General features: G+C 49.7%; 1 protein-coding gene across 2 annotated transcripts in view; it reads right to left on the bottom strand.

The window, feature by feature from the left end:
• Positions 1 to 11,534: 11,534 nt before the first annotated feature.
• alkal1 (ALK and LTK ligand 1) overlaps positions 11,535 to 14,178 on the bottom strand; it is a 77,949-nt gene continuing 75,305 nt past the window's right edge. For both annotated transcript variants that reach the window (XM_072467781.1, XM_072467780.1), the window contains one exon: positions 11,535 to 12,669. In XM_072467781.1, the coding sequence (XP_072323882.1) occupies positions 12,656 to 12,669 (14 nt within the window). In that variant the 3' untranslated portion in view covers positions 11,535 to 12,655. The remainder of the gene's footprint in view (positions 12,670 to 14,178) is intronic.

Below are 14,178 nucleotides of genomic sequence, written 5' to 3'. Positions count from 1 at the left end.
CCCGAGTACTCCCCTCCACTTCCTAGAGCCCCTCAGTGCTATGGCCAGCGGCTCAATTGCCAATGCAAACAGTAACGGAGACAGGGGACACCCCTGTCTTGTCCCTCTATAAAGACGGAAGTAGTCGGACCTCTGCCTGTTCGTGATCACACTTGCCACCGGGGCCCTATATAGCAGCTGTACCCATCCAATAAACCCCTCTCCAAAACCAAATCTCTTCAACACTTCCCATAGGTAGTCCCACTCCACTCTGTCAAATGCTTTCTCAGCGTCCATCGCCACCACTATCTCCGCCTCCCCCTCCGGCGGGGGCATCATCATCACCCCTAGCAGCCTCCGTATATTCGTGTTCAGCTGTCTCCCCTTAACGAACCCAGTTTGATTCTCGTGGACCACCCCCGGGACACAATCCTCTATCCTTGTCGCCATCACCTTGGTCAGGAGCTTAGCATCCACGTTCAGGAGGGAAATAGGTCTGTAAGACCCGCACTGCAGCGGGTCTTTTTCCTTCTTTAAGAGTAACGATATCGTCGCCTCCGACATAGTCGGGGGCAACTTCCACCTTTCCCTGGCCTCATTAAAGTTCTCGTCAAAAGCGGGGCCAGTAGGTCCATGTATTTCCTATAAAATTCCACCGGGAACCCATCCGGTCCAGGGGCCTTCCCCGCCTGCATGCTCCCAATCCCCTTTACCACCTCCTCCACCTCAATCCGTGCTCCCAGTCCCGCCCTCTCCTGCTCCTCCACCTTTGGGAATTCCAGCCGATCTAGGAAATGCATCATGCCCTCCTTCCCTTCCGGGGGCTGAGCCTTATACAGCCTCTCGTAGAATGCCTTAAACACCCCGTTCACCCTCTCCGCTCCCCGTTCCATCTCACCTTCCTCATCCCTCACCCCACCTATCTCCCTCGCCGCTCCCCTCTTCCTCAGTTGTTGGGCCAGTAACCGGCTCGCCTTCTCTCCGTACTCATATTGTACTCCCTGCGCCCTTCTCCACTGTGCCTCTGCCTTGCCCGTGGTCAGCAGGTCAAATTCCACATGTAGCCTTTGTCATTCCCTGTACAGTCCCTCCTCCGGAGCCTCTGCATATGCCTGTCTACCCTCAGAAGTTCTCTCAACAGTTGCTCCCTTTCTTTGCTCTCTTGCTTCCCTTTATGTGCCCTTATGGATATCAGTTCCCCTCTGACCACCGCCTTCAGCGCCTCCCAGACCACTCCCACCTGGACCTCTCCGTTATCATTAAGCTCCAGGTACCTTTTGATACATCCCCTCACCCTTAGACATACCCCCTCACCTGCCAACAACCCCACATCCAATCTCCAGAGTGGGTGCTGCTCTCCTACCTCCAGATCTACCCAATGTGGAGCTTGGTCCGAAATGGCTATGGACATGTACTCCGTCCCTGTCACCTTCGGAATCAGTGCTCTTCCCAGGACAAAAAAGTCTATCCGTGAATACACCTTGTGAACATGGGCGAAAAATGAAAACTCCTTACTCCTAGGCCTACTAAATCTCCAGGGGTCTACTCCTCCCATCTGCTCCATGAAGTCCTTAAGCACCTTGGCCGCTGCCGGCCTCCTGCCGGTCTTAGACCTAGACCGGTCCAGCCCTGGATCAAGCACCGTATTGAAGTCTCCCCCCATTACCAGCTTTCTCGCCTCCAGGTCCGGGACACGCCCCAGCATACGCTTCATGAAGTTTACATCATCCCAGTTCGGGGCGTATACGTTCACCAGAACCACCGCCTCCCCTTGCAATCTGCCACTCACCATCACGTATCTACCCCCAGTGTCCGCCACTATGGTCTTTGCCTCAAACAGTACCCGTTTCACCACTAAAATAGCCACCCCCCTATTCTTCGCATCTAAGCCCGAATGGAACACCTGCCCCACCCATCCTTTACGTAGTCTAACCTGACCTGCCAGTTTCAGGTGCGTCTCCTGCAACATAACGACATCTGCCTTTAAGTTCTTTAGGTGTGCGAGTACCCGTGCCCTTTTAATCGGCCCATTCAGCCCTCTCACGTTCCACGTGATCAACCGGGTTGGGGGGCTCTTTACCCCCCCCCCCCATGTCGACTAGCCATCCCCTTTTCTAACCCAGCTCCTCACCCGGTTCCCACGTACCCGTATATCCCACCGACGGTGCTCTACCGTCCCGCCCACCCCGCCCCATAACAGCTCCCCCTTCCCCTTATCAGCAGCAACCCAGTTAACTCCCCCCCCCCCCTCCGCTAGATCCCTTTCTAGCATAGTTGCACCCCCCATGTTGCTCCCAGAAGTCAGCAAACTCTGGCTGACCTCAGCTTCCCCCGTTTGTCCTCGGCCCCTCATTGCGCGAGGCCCCCTCCTTCCTGCGTCCCCGTTCCCGCCACAATTACCATAGCGCGGGAGCAAAGCCCGCATTTCCCACTCGGCCCTGCCCCTGATAGCGCAGTTCCCTTCTCCTTCCCCTTTCCTTCCCGCCGGCGCCCACAGTTCCCTATACTCCCCCCCCCCCAACGAGGGGAAAAGAGAAAAGTTACAAAATTGAAAAATTGAAAAAATTCCCCCCCCCTTCCCCTTCCTCGTCCCACATAATCACCCCACCACTTTATTACAGAAGCTTTTTCTCTCGCCAGACTATTCCAGCTTCTCGTCCACAATGAATGTCCACGCCTCTTCTGCCGTCTCAAAGTAGTGGTGCTTCCCTTGGTATGTGACCCACAGTCTCGCCGGCTGCAACATTCCAAATTTAACCTTCTTTTTGTGGAGCACCGCCTTGGCCCGGTTGAAACTTGCCCTCCTTCTCGCCACCTCCGCACTCCAATCCTGGTACACCGCGTTCTCCCACCTGCAGCTCCGAGTTTTCTTCGCCCATCTTAGAACCATCTCTCTGTCATTGTAGCGGTGAAACCTCACCACTATGGCTCGAGGTATTTCTCCTGCCTTTGGTCTGCGATAAGCTCCCTCCACCTCCAAAGGGCCCGTCGGGGCCTCCGATCCCATTAGCGAGTGAAGCATCATGCTCACATATGCCCCGACGTCCGCCCCCTCTGTGTCTTCGGGAAGACCCAAGACTCTTAAATTCTTCCTCCTCGAGTTATTCTCCAGGGCTTCCAACCTCTCCACACACCTTTTGTGCTGTCCCTCGTGCGTCTCTGTCCTTACCACCAGGCCCTGTATTTCATTCTCATTCTCTGCAGCCTTTGCCTTCACGACCCGAAGCTCCAACTCCTGGGTCCTCTGCGCCTCCTTTAGCCCTTCAATCGCCTGTAGCATCGGGGCCAGCACCTCCTTCTTCAGCTCTTCCACACAGCGCCGCAGGAACTCCGGGCCCCATACCAAACAGTCACCTTCCAACGCCATCTTGCTTCGAGCTTCCCTTCCTTGCCGCTGCTCCAGTGGATCCACTGCAATCCGGCCGCTATCCTCTCCTTTATCCATATTTATCCGGGGGGATTCCCTCCTATTTCACCGCACAATGATTTTGGCCGTTAAAAATTGCCGTTGGGGCTCCTAATAAGAGCCCAAAAGTCCGTTTCAACGGGAGGTGCCGAAACGTGCGACTTAGCTGGTCATCGCCGCACCTGGAAGTCTCTGGAACTCAATTCTTGATAGCACTGTGGTGGTCCCTACACCACATGGATTGCAGCAGTTCAAGAGGGCAACTCACCACCAACTTCTGAAGGGCAATTAGGAATGGGCAAATAATGCTTGCTTACTAGCGACATCCACATCCTATGAATGTTTCTTTAAATGATGCTCTTTGGCATTAGGCATGGTTGGAAGCGTATAAATGGGCTTGATATTGTTGTGTGTATGCCTTACTTGAGCTACTCTCACTTTATACTACAGAAACTCAATCTCTAATGCCACAAATGTGCATTTGTCCTTGTTGAATGTTGTTTGAATTGTGTGAGCACTGCTGATAACCACTGATCATATTTTGTTTTTCCCCTTCCAGACAATCCTGAATTTAGTCATTGGGCATTCTGTGGAACTAAAATACACCTTAATGAGTAAAAAGCTGTAACATATTGGCTTTTCTCCACGAGTGCTATCTGAACATAGCTCTGTCTTATGTTGAGCTTCGTGAAGACCATAGAGTCATGAAATGATGTTGATACTTCTTGGATCGTACAAAGTGAATACTTGTCAGGAATGATAGCCTCGTTGAACATCTCTAGTTCAATGACTAGCTTATATTCACCATTTTTGAATTCTGCAATTATATATTTTTAAAGCATTTAATGTTTGATATCCAAGGCGATGAGTCGATTCACAAAATTAGATCACCTTTTTCATTTCAGCTCATGATACTTTGGCATGGATTGCGAATAGCAACTGTCTGAAAATTTGTGAACCATGCAGAATGGATGGGCGCGTTCTTCCAGCCTCATTGCGCTCTTGCTCAAGCGAAACGAGGCGGGTGAATAGCGGGAGAGGCCAAAAACAAGATCTGCGCCAGGCGCAAAACAGTTTGCAATGGAACCAGCCCGCTCGCTGAAGCGAAATCTGGATCTCGCCATCGTGGCAAAAATTGATTATCACCACTTAAGTCTCATTTCCATACAATTAAAGAGAGCCATCCCTTATCCAATGGCCTCACATCATTCAGCAGCCTCGCTAGCAAGTGGTCAAGCTGGCGCCGATTAGTACTCCTTTTGAAAAACGTGAATCTGGAGGAAGAGCTTCTGTGGGGAGCTGAGGAGGTGATTAGCCATCTTTTCTCACAGGCAAAGAGCCCAGGGGTGCTAGGCTTTCTGCCCCAGTGCCCGGTGGGAGGTGGGGGAGCATCGACTGAGGGTGAGGGACTTTCTGCAGTTGTGCGCCGCCATGGCAGGGTGAGGGTGAATGGAGGGGGGGGGGTAACTGGGGAGCAACCGCTGGCAGCGGCACCATGCCAACCCCTGGATTGTGTGTACCCATTCCAGGGGCAACCCTTGTCCCTGCCCATCTGTCCCAATGACCACACATAACCGCCACTAACCGTCGACGCCCATGTGCCGGACCCCGCCCCTTGCAGATTTGGCACCACGTGGAGGAGGAGGACACCCACTCCCGGTGACTGTCAAGATCACTGCAGCTCTGAACCTTTCCGGCACGGGTTTATTCCAGGGCTTGAGTGGAGACCTGTATGGTATCTCACAGGCCACATCACACAGGTGCATCCAGCAGGTCACGAATGCCTCTATGCCCAGGCGGAAAACTACATTGTTTTTGACATGGACCAGACTCAGCAAGATGCCCGGGCTGCAGGATTCTCCGCTATCGCTGGAATGCCCCAGGTCTAGAGGGTGATAGATGCTACGCATGTTGCCCTGCACTAACCAGGCCATCTGGGAGTGCACTATGTTAACAGAAAGGGGTTCCACTCCTTGTACATACAGCTCTTGTGCGACCACCAGATGAAGACAATGCACGTATGTACAAGTTTCTCAGGGATTGTGCATGATAGCTACATCCTGGGGCAGTCAGTCATCATAGAATTTACAGTGCAGAAGGAGGCCATTCGGCCCATCGAGTCTGCACCAGCTCTTGGAAAGAGCACCCTACCCAAAGTCAACACCTCCACCCTATCCCAGTAACCCCACCCAACACTAAGGACAATTTTGGACACTAAGGGCAATTTATCATGGCCAATCCACCTAACCTGCACATCTTTGGACTGTGGGAGGAAACCGGAGCACCCGGAGGAAACCCACGCACACACGGGGAGGATGTGCAGACTCCCCACAGACAGTGACCCAAGCCGGAATCGAACCTGGGACCCTGGAGCTGTGAAGCAATTGTGCTATCCACAATGCTACCGTGCCGTCATCCCTGCCCTCTTCGAGGAGCACCCGAAGATGGGCGGCTGGATCTTGGGGAATAAGGGGTATCCGCTGAGGACCTGGCTAATGACGCCAGTTCAGAGGCCGGAGACTGAAGCGGAGACCAGGAACAACGAGGCCCATACAGCCACCCGAACTGTCATTGAGCCGTGCATCGGACTCCTCAAGATGCAGTTCCGATGCACGGAACAGACACCGTTCTGGTGGTGCCTCCAGTACACCGCCCAGAGGGTCACCCACTTTGTGATGTCTGTTGTGTCCTCCACAACCTGGCACAGCAGCGGAGCAATGAGCTGGAGGTTGGTGACGAGGAACATGTGACCACCGAGGAGGAGGGGGAGAAGGACAAGGAGGATGAGGATGACAAGGAGGCACCGGACCAGAAGGGGCTGGAGAACGAGGCTAGGGAGGAACCTGAGGCCCAGCCGGAGGCTGCAGGACAGGTGGCAGCGGTCGGGGCCTGGCAAGCCCGGAGGACCAGGGAGGCCCTCATACCCGCCTGCTTCTCCTGGGACGTGGCCTGGTCCATCATCTCAACCTTACCCACCCCCCACCCCCATTTCCCACCCTCCCAGGTTATGTGTCGCATCACTTTGAGGTGCTGGGACTGTGTCGGCACAGTCAGCAGATCACTGTCGAGAGCAGTGGGGTGATGATGGCCTGCAGGATGCTGAGCGCTGGTGCTCCTCAATCTATGCCATAGTCTGACCCCTGCCTATCTGCTGAGTGCTCGTTCACGCCCATAACCTGTACGTGGTGATGCATTTCGGAAGGAAGTGACAGAAATCCTACTGGTTGTGCACAAGGGTGTTCATAGTTCAATACAGGTCTCCACTCTCCCGATGATGTCACCCCCTCAACCCCGCCGACTACCCCACGCCCTCAGTGATCGTCGATGTGCCTGTCCCTCCTAGCTCAACCACTACGTTTAGGTGTGTCCCCAGGATGTACATCTGAGGTGGAGGCAGGCAGCTCGTCCCATGGTCTTCGATGGCCCTGATGGGCATCCTCTGGGGGCTTTGGGGCAGGAGGGCAGTGGCTCGCCTGTCGATGGCACATGCAAAGCCGTACCATTCTGTCCCATGTGCTGACCCCGAGACGCGGCCTCATTAGAGGAGTAGAACCCGAGAGAGCCAATGTCCACTGTCGCCACCCCATGGGACCGGTCCGGGTTGACACTCATCGCCCCCTCCTCCCAGTCGGTGCCCATAGGGCCCTCAGATCCACCTTAGAACAGAGGGGCAGCTCGTTCGAGCCCTGGCTGCCCCTGCATCGTCTGGCTCTGCCAGTCCTGGTGCCTGCGCCATTGTGTTGACGCCCTAGGCGATGCTCCTCAGTGACTGGGACACAACACCCAGTGACCGGGTCATGCTCTGCAGTGCCTCGGCAATGCCCACCTGCAACTGGGACAAGCCCCGTAGCACCTTGGCCATTCTCATCTGAGAGTGGAACATGTACTGCAGAACCTCATAAAGGTCGGCCTGGTGCTGGGTGACATCCCCCAGCGAGGCAGACATTCTGTCACAACCCTTGGCCATGGACGTCACCGACAGTGTGACACCTTGCACACCTTCATCAACCGCGCTGACGTCGTCCACCAGGCTCTCCACTGTGGTCACCACCCTAGTAGTATTTCCCACACCGGGCACTGCAAATCAATTTCCAGCTCAGCATGACAACATCACTGAAGCGTGAAGGGGCATGATTGGACTGCACTTAACTCCCTTTGATGTGGAGGATGTTTGTGAATATTGTGATTTCAGCATTTAGACTTACTCAACTGTGAAGAAGATGAACGGAACAAAGCTCACAGATTCATTGTGGAAGCTGTCAATCACAACCCACTACTAGAAATTAATGAATGGATTGCAGCTAACTGATCTGAGGGGTTTAAACACACGTCACAGATGTCAAAAATGGGCATGTGGTGCTTCCAGGTAAGCTTACAACTGGCACTGCCAAGCTGGCATGAGCACTTTCAGGTTGCCAGTGCAAGGGAGCTCAGGTGCCAGGATGGCACTGCCAAAAGTCAGGGCCCAAAGGAGGCTAAGCCCATGAAAGGAGACTGGCAGGGGGTTTGAAGGGTGGTGGTTAGCAGGGCAGGAAAGTAGGGGCTTCTGGGGGGTTGGGGGGGATGGCGGGTGGGTGTCCTGAAGAGGGGGGGGGGTGCTGCAAGGTTTCTTAGATGAGCCTTAAGAGGGAGTTCCCATGGATCCATAGCATGGATCCTCACTTGGGGTGGGGGCTGTGGGGTGGTGCCAATGTGTGTGAGGGGTGACTTTGCTCATGGGTGAGGAGAAGCTCACTTAGAGATCGGGGCACCCTTTCAAAATGGCAGCCCGATCTCTGAGTTCAACTCCTCAGTGCTGAATAAAAGTCTAAGGGCTCGATCCAATGGCCACGCTGTACCCGAAAGGCAGCTTGCCACGGTGCAGCATGGCCGATAAAAGCCGGGAAACCCTGCTCCCAGGATCTACCCGGCTTGCAACGCCTCACGCGATCCAACGTGATCTTGCAAGATGTTGCGATGTAAACACGGCCCATTTTGGGCAGGATCACCTTTTGGCAAATCTGCATATCAGAGCGAGACAGCTCATCTCCCGCTAATGTGCAGATTCCCGAGGTAACTGAGGCTTTAGAATTAATCCACTTTGCCTCGGAGACCTCGAGCGAATGACATTCAGCACTGATCCCCACAAACGGAGACCAGATGAAATGGGCATTCATGGGGGTCTCCTAGGGGATTGGAGGCCCTCGGCTGCATGCCATTTGGGCAGGGTGGTGCCCTGGCACTGCTGGTGCCACCTAGGCAGCCTGAAAATTCCACCCATAACAGTGCCACCTAGGTGTCAGCTTTGTACTGCCAAGGTGCCCAGGTGGCACTGCTAGCTGGCATGGGCACTGCCAAGTTGTCAAGCTGGCATTTTGTGTGCACCCGAGATCGGGCTGGGGGTGCCCTGCGTGGATGTTAGGGTCGTGGGGTGGTGGGGCAGGGATCAGTTTGGGGGCTTCGGCGATCAGGACCCACGAGCAGAGGTCCCAAGTATGCAAAACGGGGCTCTGTGTGGCCTCGGCCGCACGTTCCCCGCTGAGGCCACTTATAAAACACGAGTTTTCTTTCTCAGCGAGGCCTGGGAAATACGTGGCTCAACGCGCTCACTGTTTCCATTTAGGGGAATTGAGCCCTAAGTGTGGGCAGAACCGGTGAGAAACTCCCTGAAAAACCTGCCACAAATTAACTTAGAAATCTTTCCATTGAATTCCGCCCATGCTTTCAAACTTTCCAGATGATACAAAGCTTGAAACATAGAACATAGAACATAGAACAATACAGCGCAGTACAGGCCCTTCGGCCCACGATGTTGCACCGAAACAAAAGCCATCTAACCTACACTATGCCATTATCATCCATATATTTATCCAATAAACTTTTAAATGCCCTCAATGTTGGCGAGTTCACTACTGTAGCAGGTAGGGCATTCCACGGCCTCACTACTCTTTGCGTAAAGAACCTACCTCTGACCTCTGTCCTATATCTATTACCCCTCAGTTTAAAGTTATGTCCCCTCGTGCCAGCCATATCCATCCGCGGGAGAAGGCTCTCACTGTCCACCCTATCCAACCCCCTGATCATTTTGTATGCTGCTATTAAGTCTCCTCTTAACCTTCTTCTCTCCAACGAAAACAACCTCAAGTCCATCAGCCTTTCCTCATAAGATTTTCCCCCCATACCAGGCAACATCCTGGTAAATCTCCTCTGCACCCGCTCCAAAGCCTCCACGTCCTTCCTATAATGCGGTGACCAGAACTGTACGCAATACTCCAAATGCGGCCGTACCAGAGTTCTATACAGCTGCAACATGACCTCCCGACTCCGGAACTCAATCCCTCTACCAATAAAGGCCAACACTCCATAGGCCTTCTTCACAACCCTATCAACCTGGGTGGCAACTTTCAAGGATCTATGTACATGGACACCTAGATCCCTCTGCTCATCCACACTTTCAAGAACTTTACCATCAGCCAAATATTCCGCATTCCTGTTATTCCTTCCAAAGTGAATCACCTCACACTTCTCTACATTAAACTCCATTTGCCACCTCTCAGCCCAGCTCTGCAGCTTATCTATATCCCTCTGTAACCTGCTACATCCTTCCACATTATCGACAACACCACCGACTTTAGTATCGTCTGCAAATTTACTCACCCACCCTTCTGCGCCTTCCTCTAGGTCATTGATAAAAATGACAAACAGCAACGGCCCCAGAACAGATCCTTGTGGTACTCCACTTGTGACTGTACTCCATTCTGAACATTTCCCATCAACCACCACCCTCTGTCTTCTTTCAGCTAGCCAATTTCTGATCCACATCTCTAAATCACCCTCAATCCTCAGCCTCCGTATTTTTTGCAATAGCCTACCGTGGGGAACCTTATCAAACGCTTTGCTGAAATCCATATACACCACATCAACTGCTCGACCCTCGTCTACCTGTTCAGTCACCTTCTCAAAGAACTCAATAAGGTTTGTGAGGCATGACCTACCCTTCACAAAGCCATGCTGACTATCCCTGATCATATTATTCCTATCTAGATGATTATAAATCTTGTCTCTTATAATCCCCTCCAAGACTTTACCCACTACAGACGTTACAAACATTATGACCTGTGAAATTGATAGGATAGAACTTCAAAAAGGGCAAAGGCAAGTTGGTGGAATGGGCCGGAAGGTGGCCGATGAAGTTCAATGTAGAGAATCATGAGGTGATTCATGTTGCTAGGAAGAACCATGGAAAAACAAAGGGTACAATTCTAAAGTGCAGGGCAGAGGGAGCCGCGTGTTTATGTACCTCAGTCATTAAAGGTGGCAGAAATGGTTGAGAGCACAATTAATGAAGCATGTAATACCGTAGGCTTTGTTAATAGGGGCATAGAGCAAGGAGGTAATATTGAACTTTTATAAGACACCAGTTCAACCTCAGTTGGAGTATTGCATTCAGTTCTATGCACCACACTTTGGGAAGGATAGAAGACAATGGAGAGAGTGCGGAAAAGATTCACGAGAATATTTCGAGGAATGAGGAACTTCAGTTACAAAGATAGATTAGAGAACTTGGGGCGGTTAACCTTGGAGAAAGTTGAGAAGAGATTTGATAAAGGTATTTGAAGCTATCAGTGGTCAGGGCAGAATAGTTTGGGAGAAATTGTTTTAGCTTGTGAAAGGATCGAGAACGGGAGGGCACAGAATAAGAATAATTGGCAAAATTGCAAATATGATAGAAGAAAAAACATTTCCTCACAGGGAGAGGTTAATATCTGGAATACACTCCAAGAGCGTGGTGGAGGCATGTTCACTTGAGGCGCTCAAAAGGGAATTGAATTAGACTTATCTGAAAAGGAAGGTGTACAGGGTTACAGCGCGAAGGCAAGGGAGTGACATGAGGTAAATTATTCATGTGGAGAGCCAGTGCATACACAATGGACTGAATGGCCTCCTTGTGTGCTTTAACAATTCTTTGATTCTGTGATTGTGATTTGGTCGTGCCATGTGCAATCATCAGCTTGAGTCCAGGATAGAAATTCCCCCCCATCCAACTCGAAGTTGATATCAAACCTTCGAAGTGAAGCTTTGTAACACTTTCTTTCACCACAATAAGAGCACAGTCCAGACCCAAGCTCTCTATAAAAGACTTGCCATAAATACAGAATACCAGAAAGCATTATTCATTATTATTATAATTTATTCCATAAACTGCTCTGTAGTGTTCCAGTCTTTTGGATTACCTACATCATTTGCAACATTTTACATAAGTGCCAGTACCTATGGTAATTGATAATAACTACAAGGTACTACTTCAAAGCATGGTATAGTTTGAGCCTAATATTTCAATGTGCAGTACATTGTAACAGAACTTCAGAACTAAATTATCAAACCAATATTTGGGAATAATGAGTCAGGAATAATGTTCATTTTACAGCCCCTAAGGAAGGTGAATTGCATTGCATTCAAGATCAGTGCAAATAATGAAAACAAGTCTAAGCAATATTGTAGAGGTACAATACAGCCACACATGTCATTGTTAAATAATCACCACATCATATTGGCCCATTTCAAATTATAAAAAATCTTCAAATTTGCGAATACAATAATCAAACACTGAATACCTGTAGTGCAGAGTGCTCTCAATCAGCAGCAAGAAGACATGTCACTGAAAAGGGACAATCCCTTCGCACTAGCTGGGGAAATTGTAAAGTGAACAAGTCTTCATCCAGTGAACTTTTGCTGCGCTGACTACTGTACCTTCATTTCAGTTGACCTCCATAAGCTTTGGGAATCACTTGGGTCTCTTTCTTACACTAGAAATTACAGAACAATGATCTATACCTTCAAAAGTACCATCCTTACCTTGCAGCCTTTTGATTAGAGCACTACTATTTGTTTGGCACTTCTGTTAAATAACAGAACTGCTGATATTGGAACTTCACTGCTTTGGTCCACTGCTCGCATTGTTTTAGAAGTCACGACAATAAAATGAGAATCTATAAAGGCTACTGCTTCATACAACAGAGATTTTCTGTTTACAATAGTTCATCAGTGCAGATCATTATATACAAAGTATTTCAATAAATAATTGGTCTGTTTGAATTCTAAGATAATATTATAAATCAAAGATATGTTTAATTAACACAAAAAGTGGAATGTTTTCACACACATACGAAAATAAAAAGCATTAATTAATTAAAACAAACAATGCTGTAAACCAAAAGAATATGAGCTATAATTTGGATCCATCTTGGGAAAATTCTCAAGGCACTTCCTAGGCAAATCGCGTTTCCACCTTCAATAATCTGGGTCTGTAAGAAAATTGAAATTAACATTTAGAAACTAAAATGCAACAGGTTCTGAGCTAAAGAAATAATTTATTTACTGTATATATATTTTTAACCTATAAGCTGCACATACATTTATTGCAACTCATTTTCCTGCATGTAGCATTGAGATGTTACAGTTTAACTAAGGTCTAAAACGCAAGATAGGGGCTGTTTAGCACAGGGCTAATTCGCTGGCTTTGAAAGCAGACCAAGGTAGGCCAGCAGCACGGTTCAATTCCTGTACCAGCCTCCCCGAACAGGGGCTGGAATGTGGCGACTAAGGGCTTTTCACAGTAACTTCATTTGAAGCCTACTTGTGACAATAAGCGATTTTCATTCATTTTTCATTTCAAGTGGAAATCCACTGGGGATGAATTTGGACATTGCGGTATCCACTATATTTTGCCAATATTTTCTTTTTATTTCAGACATGCTGCAATTCTATTTTACCCTGAGATTGTCTCTCCCGTGTATTTTCATTATCTCCAATACTTGCCAGTTCTTTGATTCTTTTCATGTCTTCCCATCATCTCCCCTTAGACCTTTCACATTGTCCAATAGATTTTTGGAAAGCAATTTGGATGCCATTCAACCTATAAGCCTTCGGAACCTGGAGTAATGATAATTCTCTTCGTGTTCACTTCCTTCCTTATTGTTTTCCAACCAAACTATTCTGATATGGAGCACAAAATCTGCTAGCTCTGGCACTGTGCCAACCCATAGAGCAGCCCTGGGCAACCAGAGACAAACAGGATCTGGGAGATATTGATGGCGCTGTGGCATTGTCACTGGACTAGCAATCCAGAGACCCAGGTTCATGTTCTGGGAACCCGGGTTTGAATCCTGCCATGGCAGATGGTGAAATAAGAATTCAATAAAAATCTGGAATTAAAAGTCTATTGATGAGCATGAAGCCATTGTCAGAAAAACCCATCTGGTTTCTGCTGCACATAAGCCCGCTCCAACTCTGCTTCATCCAAGACTTTCATTAAATTAACTGACAGAGGGATAGTGTGTGAATGGGCGGCACAGTAGCACAGTGGTTAGCACTATTGCTTCACAGCGCCAGGGACAAAGGTTTGATTCCCGGCTTGGGTCACTGTCTTTGCGGAGTCTGCCCATTCTCCCCATGTCTGCATGGGTTTCCTCCGGATGCTCCGGTTTCCTCCCACAAGCCCCGAAAGACATGCCCGTTAGGTGAATTGGACATTCTGAATTCTCCCTCAGTGTACCCGAACAGGCGCCAGAGTGAGGCGACTAGGGGATTTGCACGGTAACTTCAAAGCAGTGTTAATGTAAGCCTACTTGTGACACTAGTAAAGGCTTTATTAAATGCCCATCTACTAAATTGGCCATCAGTAGCATGTTATTCTAATTGGAGGCAGTAAGATGATAATGGATGCAAAATTGGACAGCCCCAACAACACGTGCAGGGACTGCAAAGCAGGAAATAACCCCCAATCGTTGTTTCTGATGCAGGCGGTAGGCCAT

Source organism: Scyliorhinus torazame, chromosome 11 (genome assembly GCF_047496885.1).
Source record: "Scyliorhinus torazame isolate Kashiwa2021f chromosome 11, sScyTor2.1, whole genome shotgun sequence".
In the NCBI taxonomy this organism is placed as follows: Eukaryota; Metazoa; Chordata; class Chondrichthyes; order Carcharhiniformes; family Scyliorhinidae; genus Scyliorhinus; species Scyliorhinus torazame.
The sequence above is the reverse complement of the archived record's forward strand: the minus strand, read 5'-3'. Positions and strand labels throughout refer to the sequence as shown.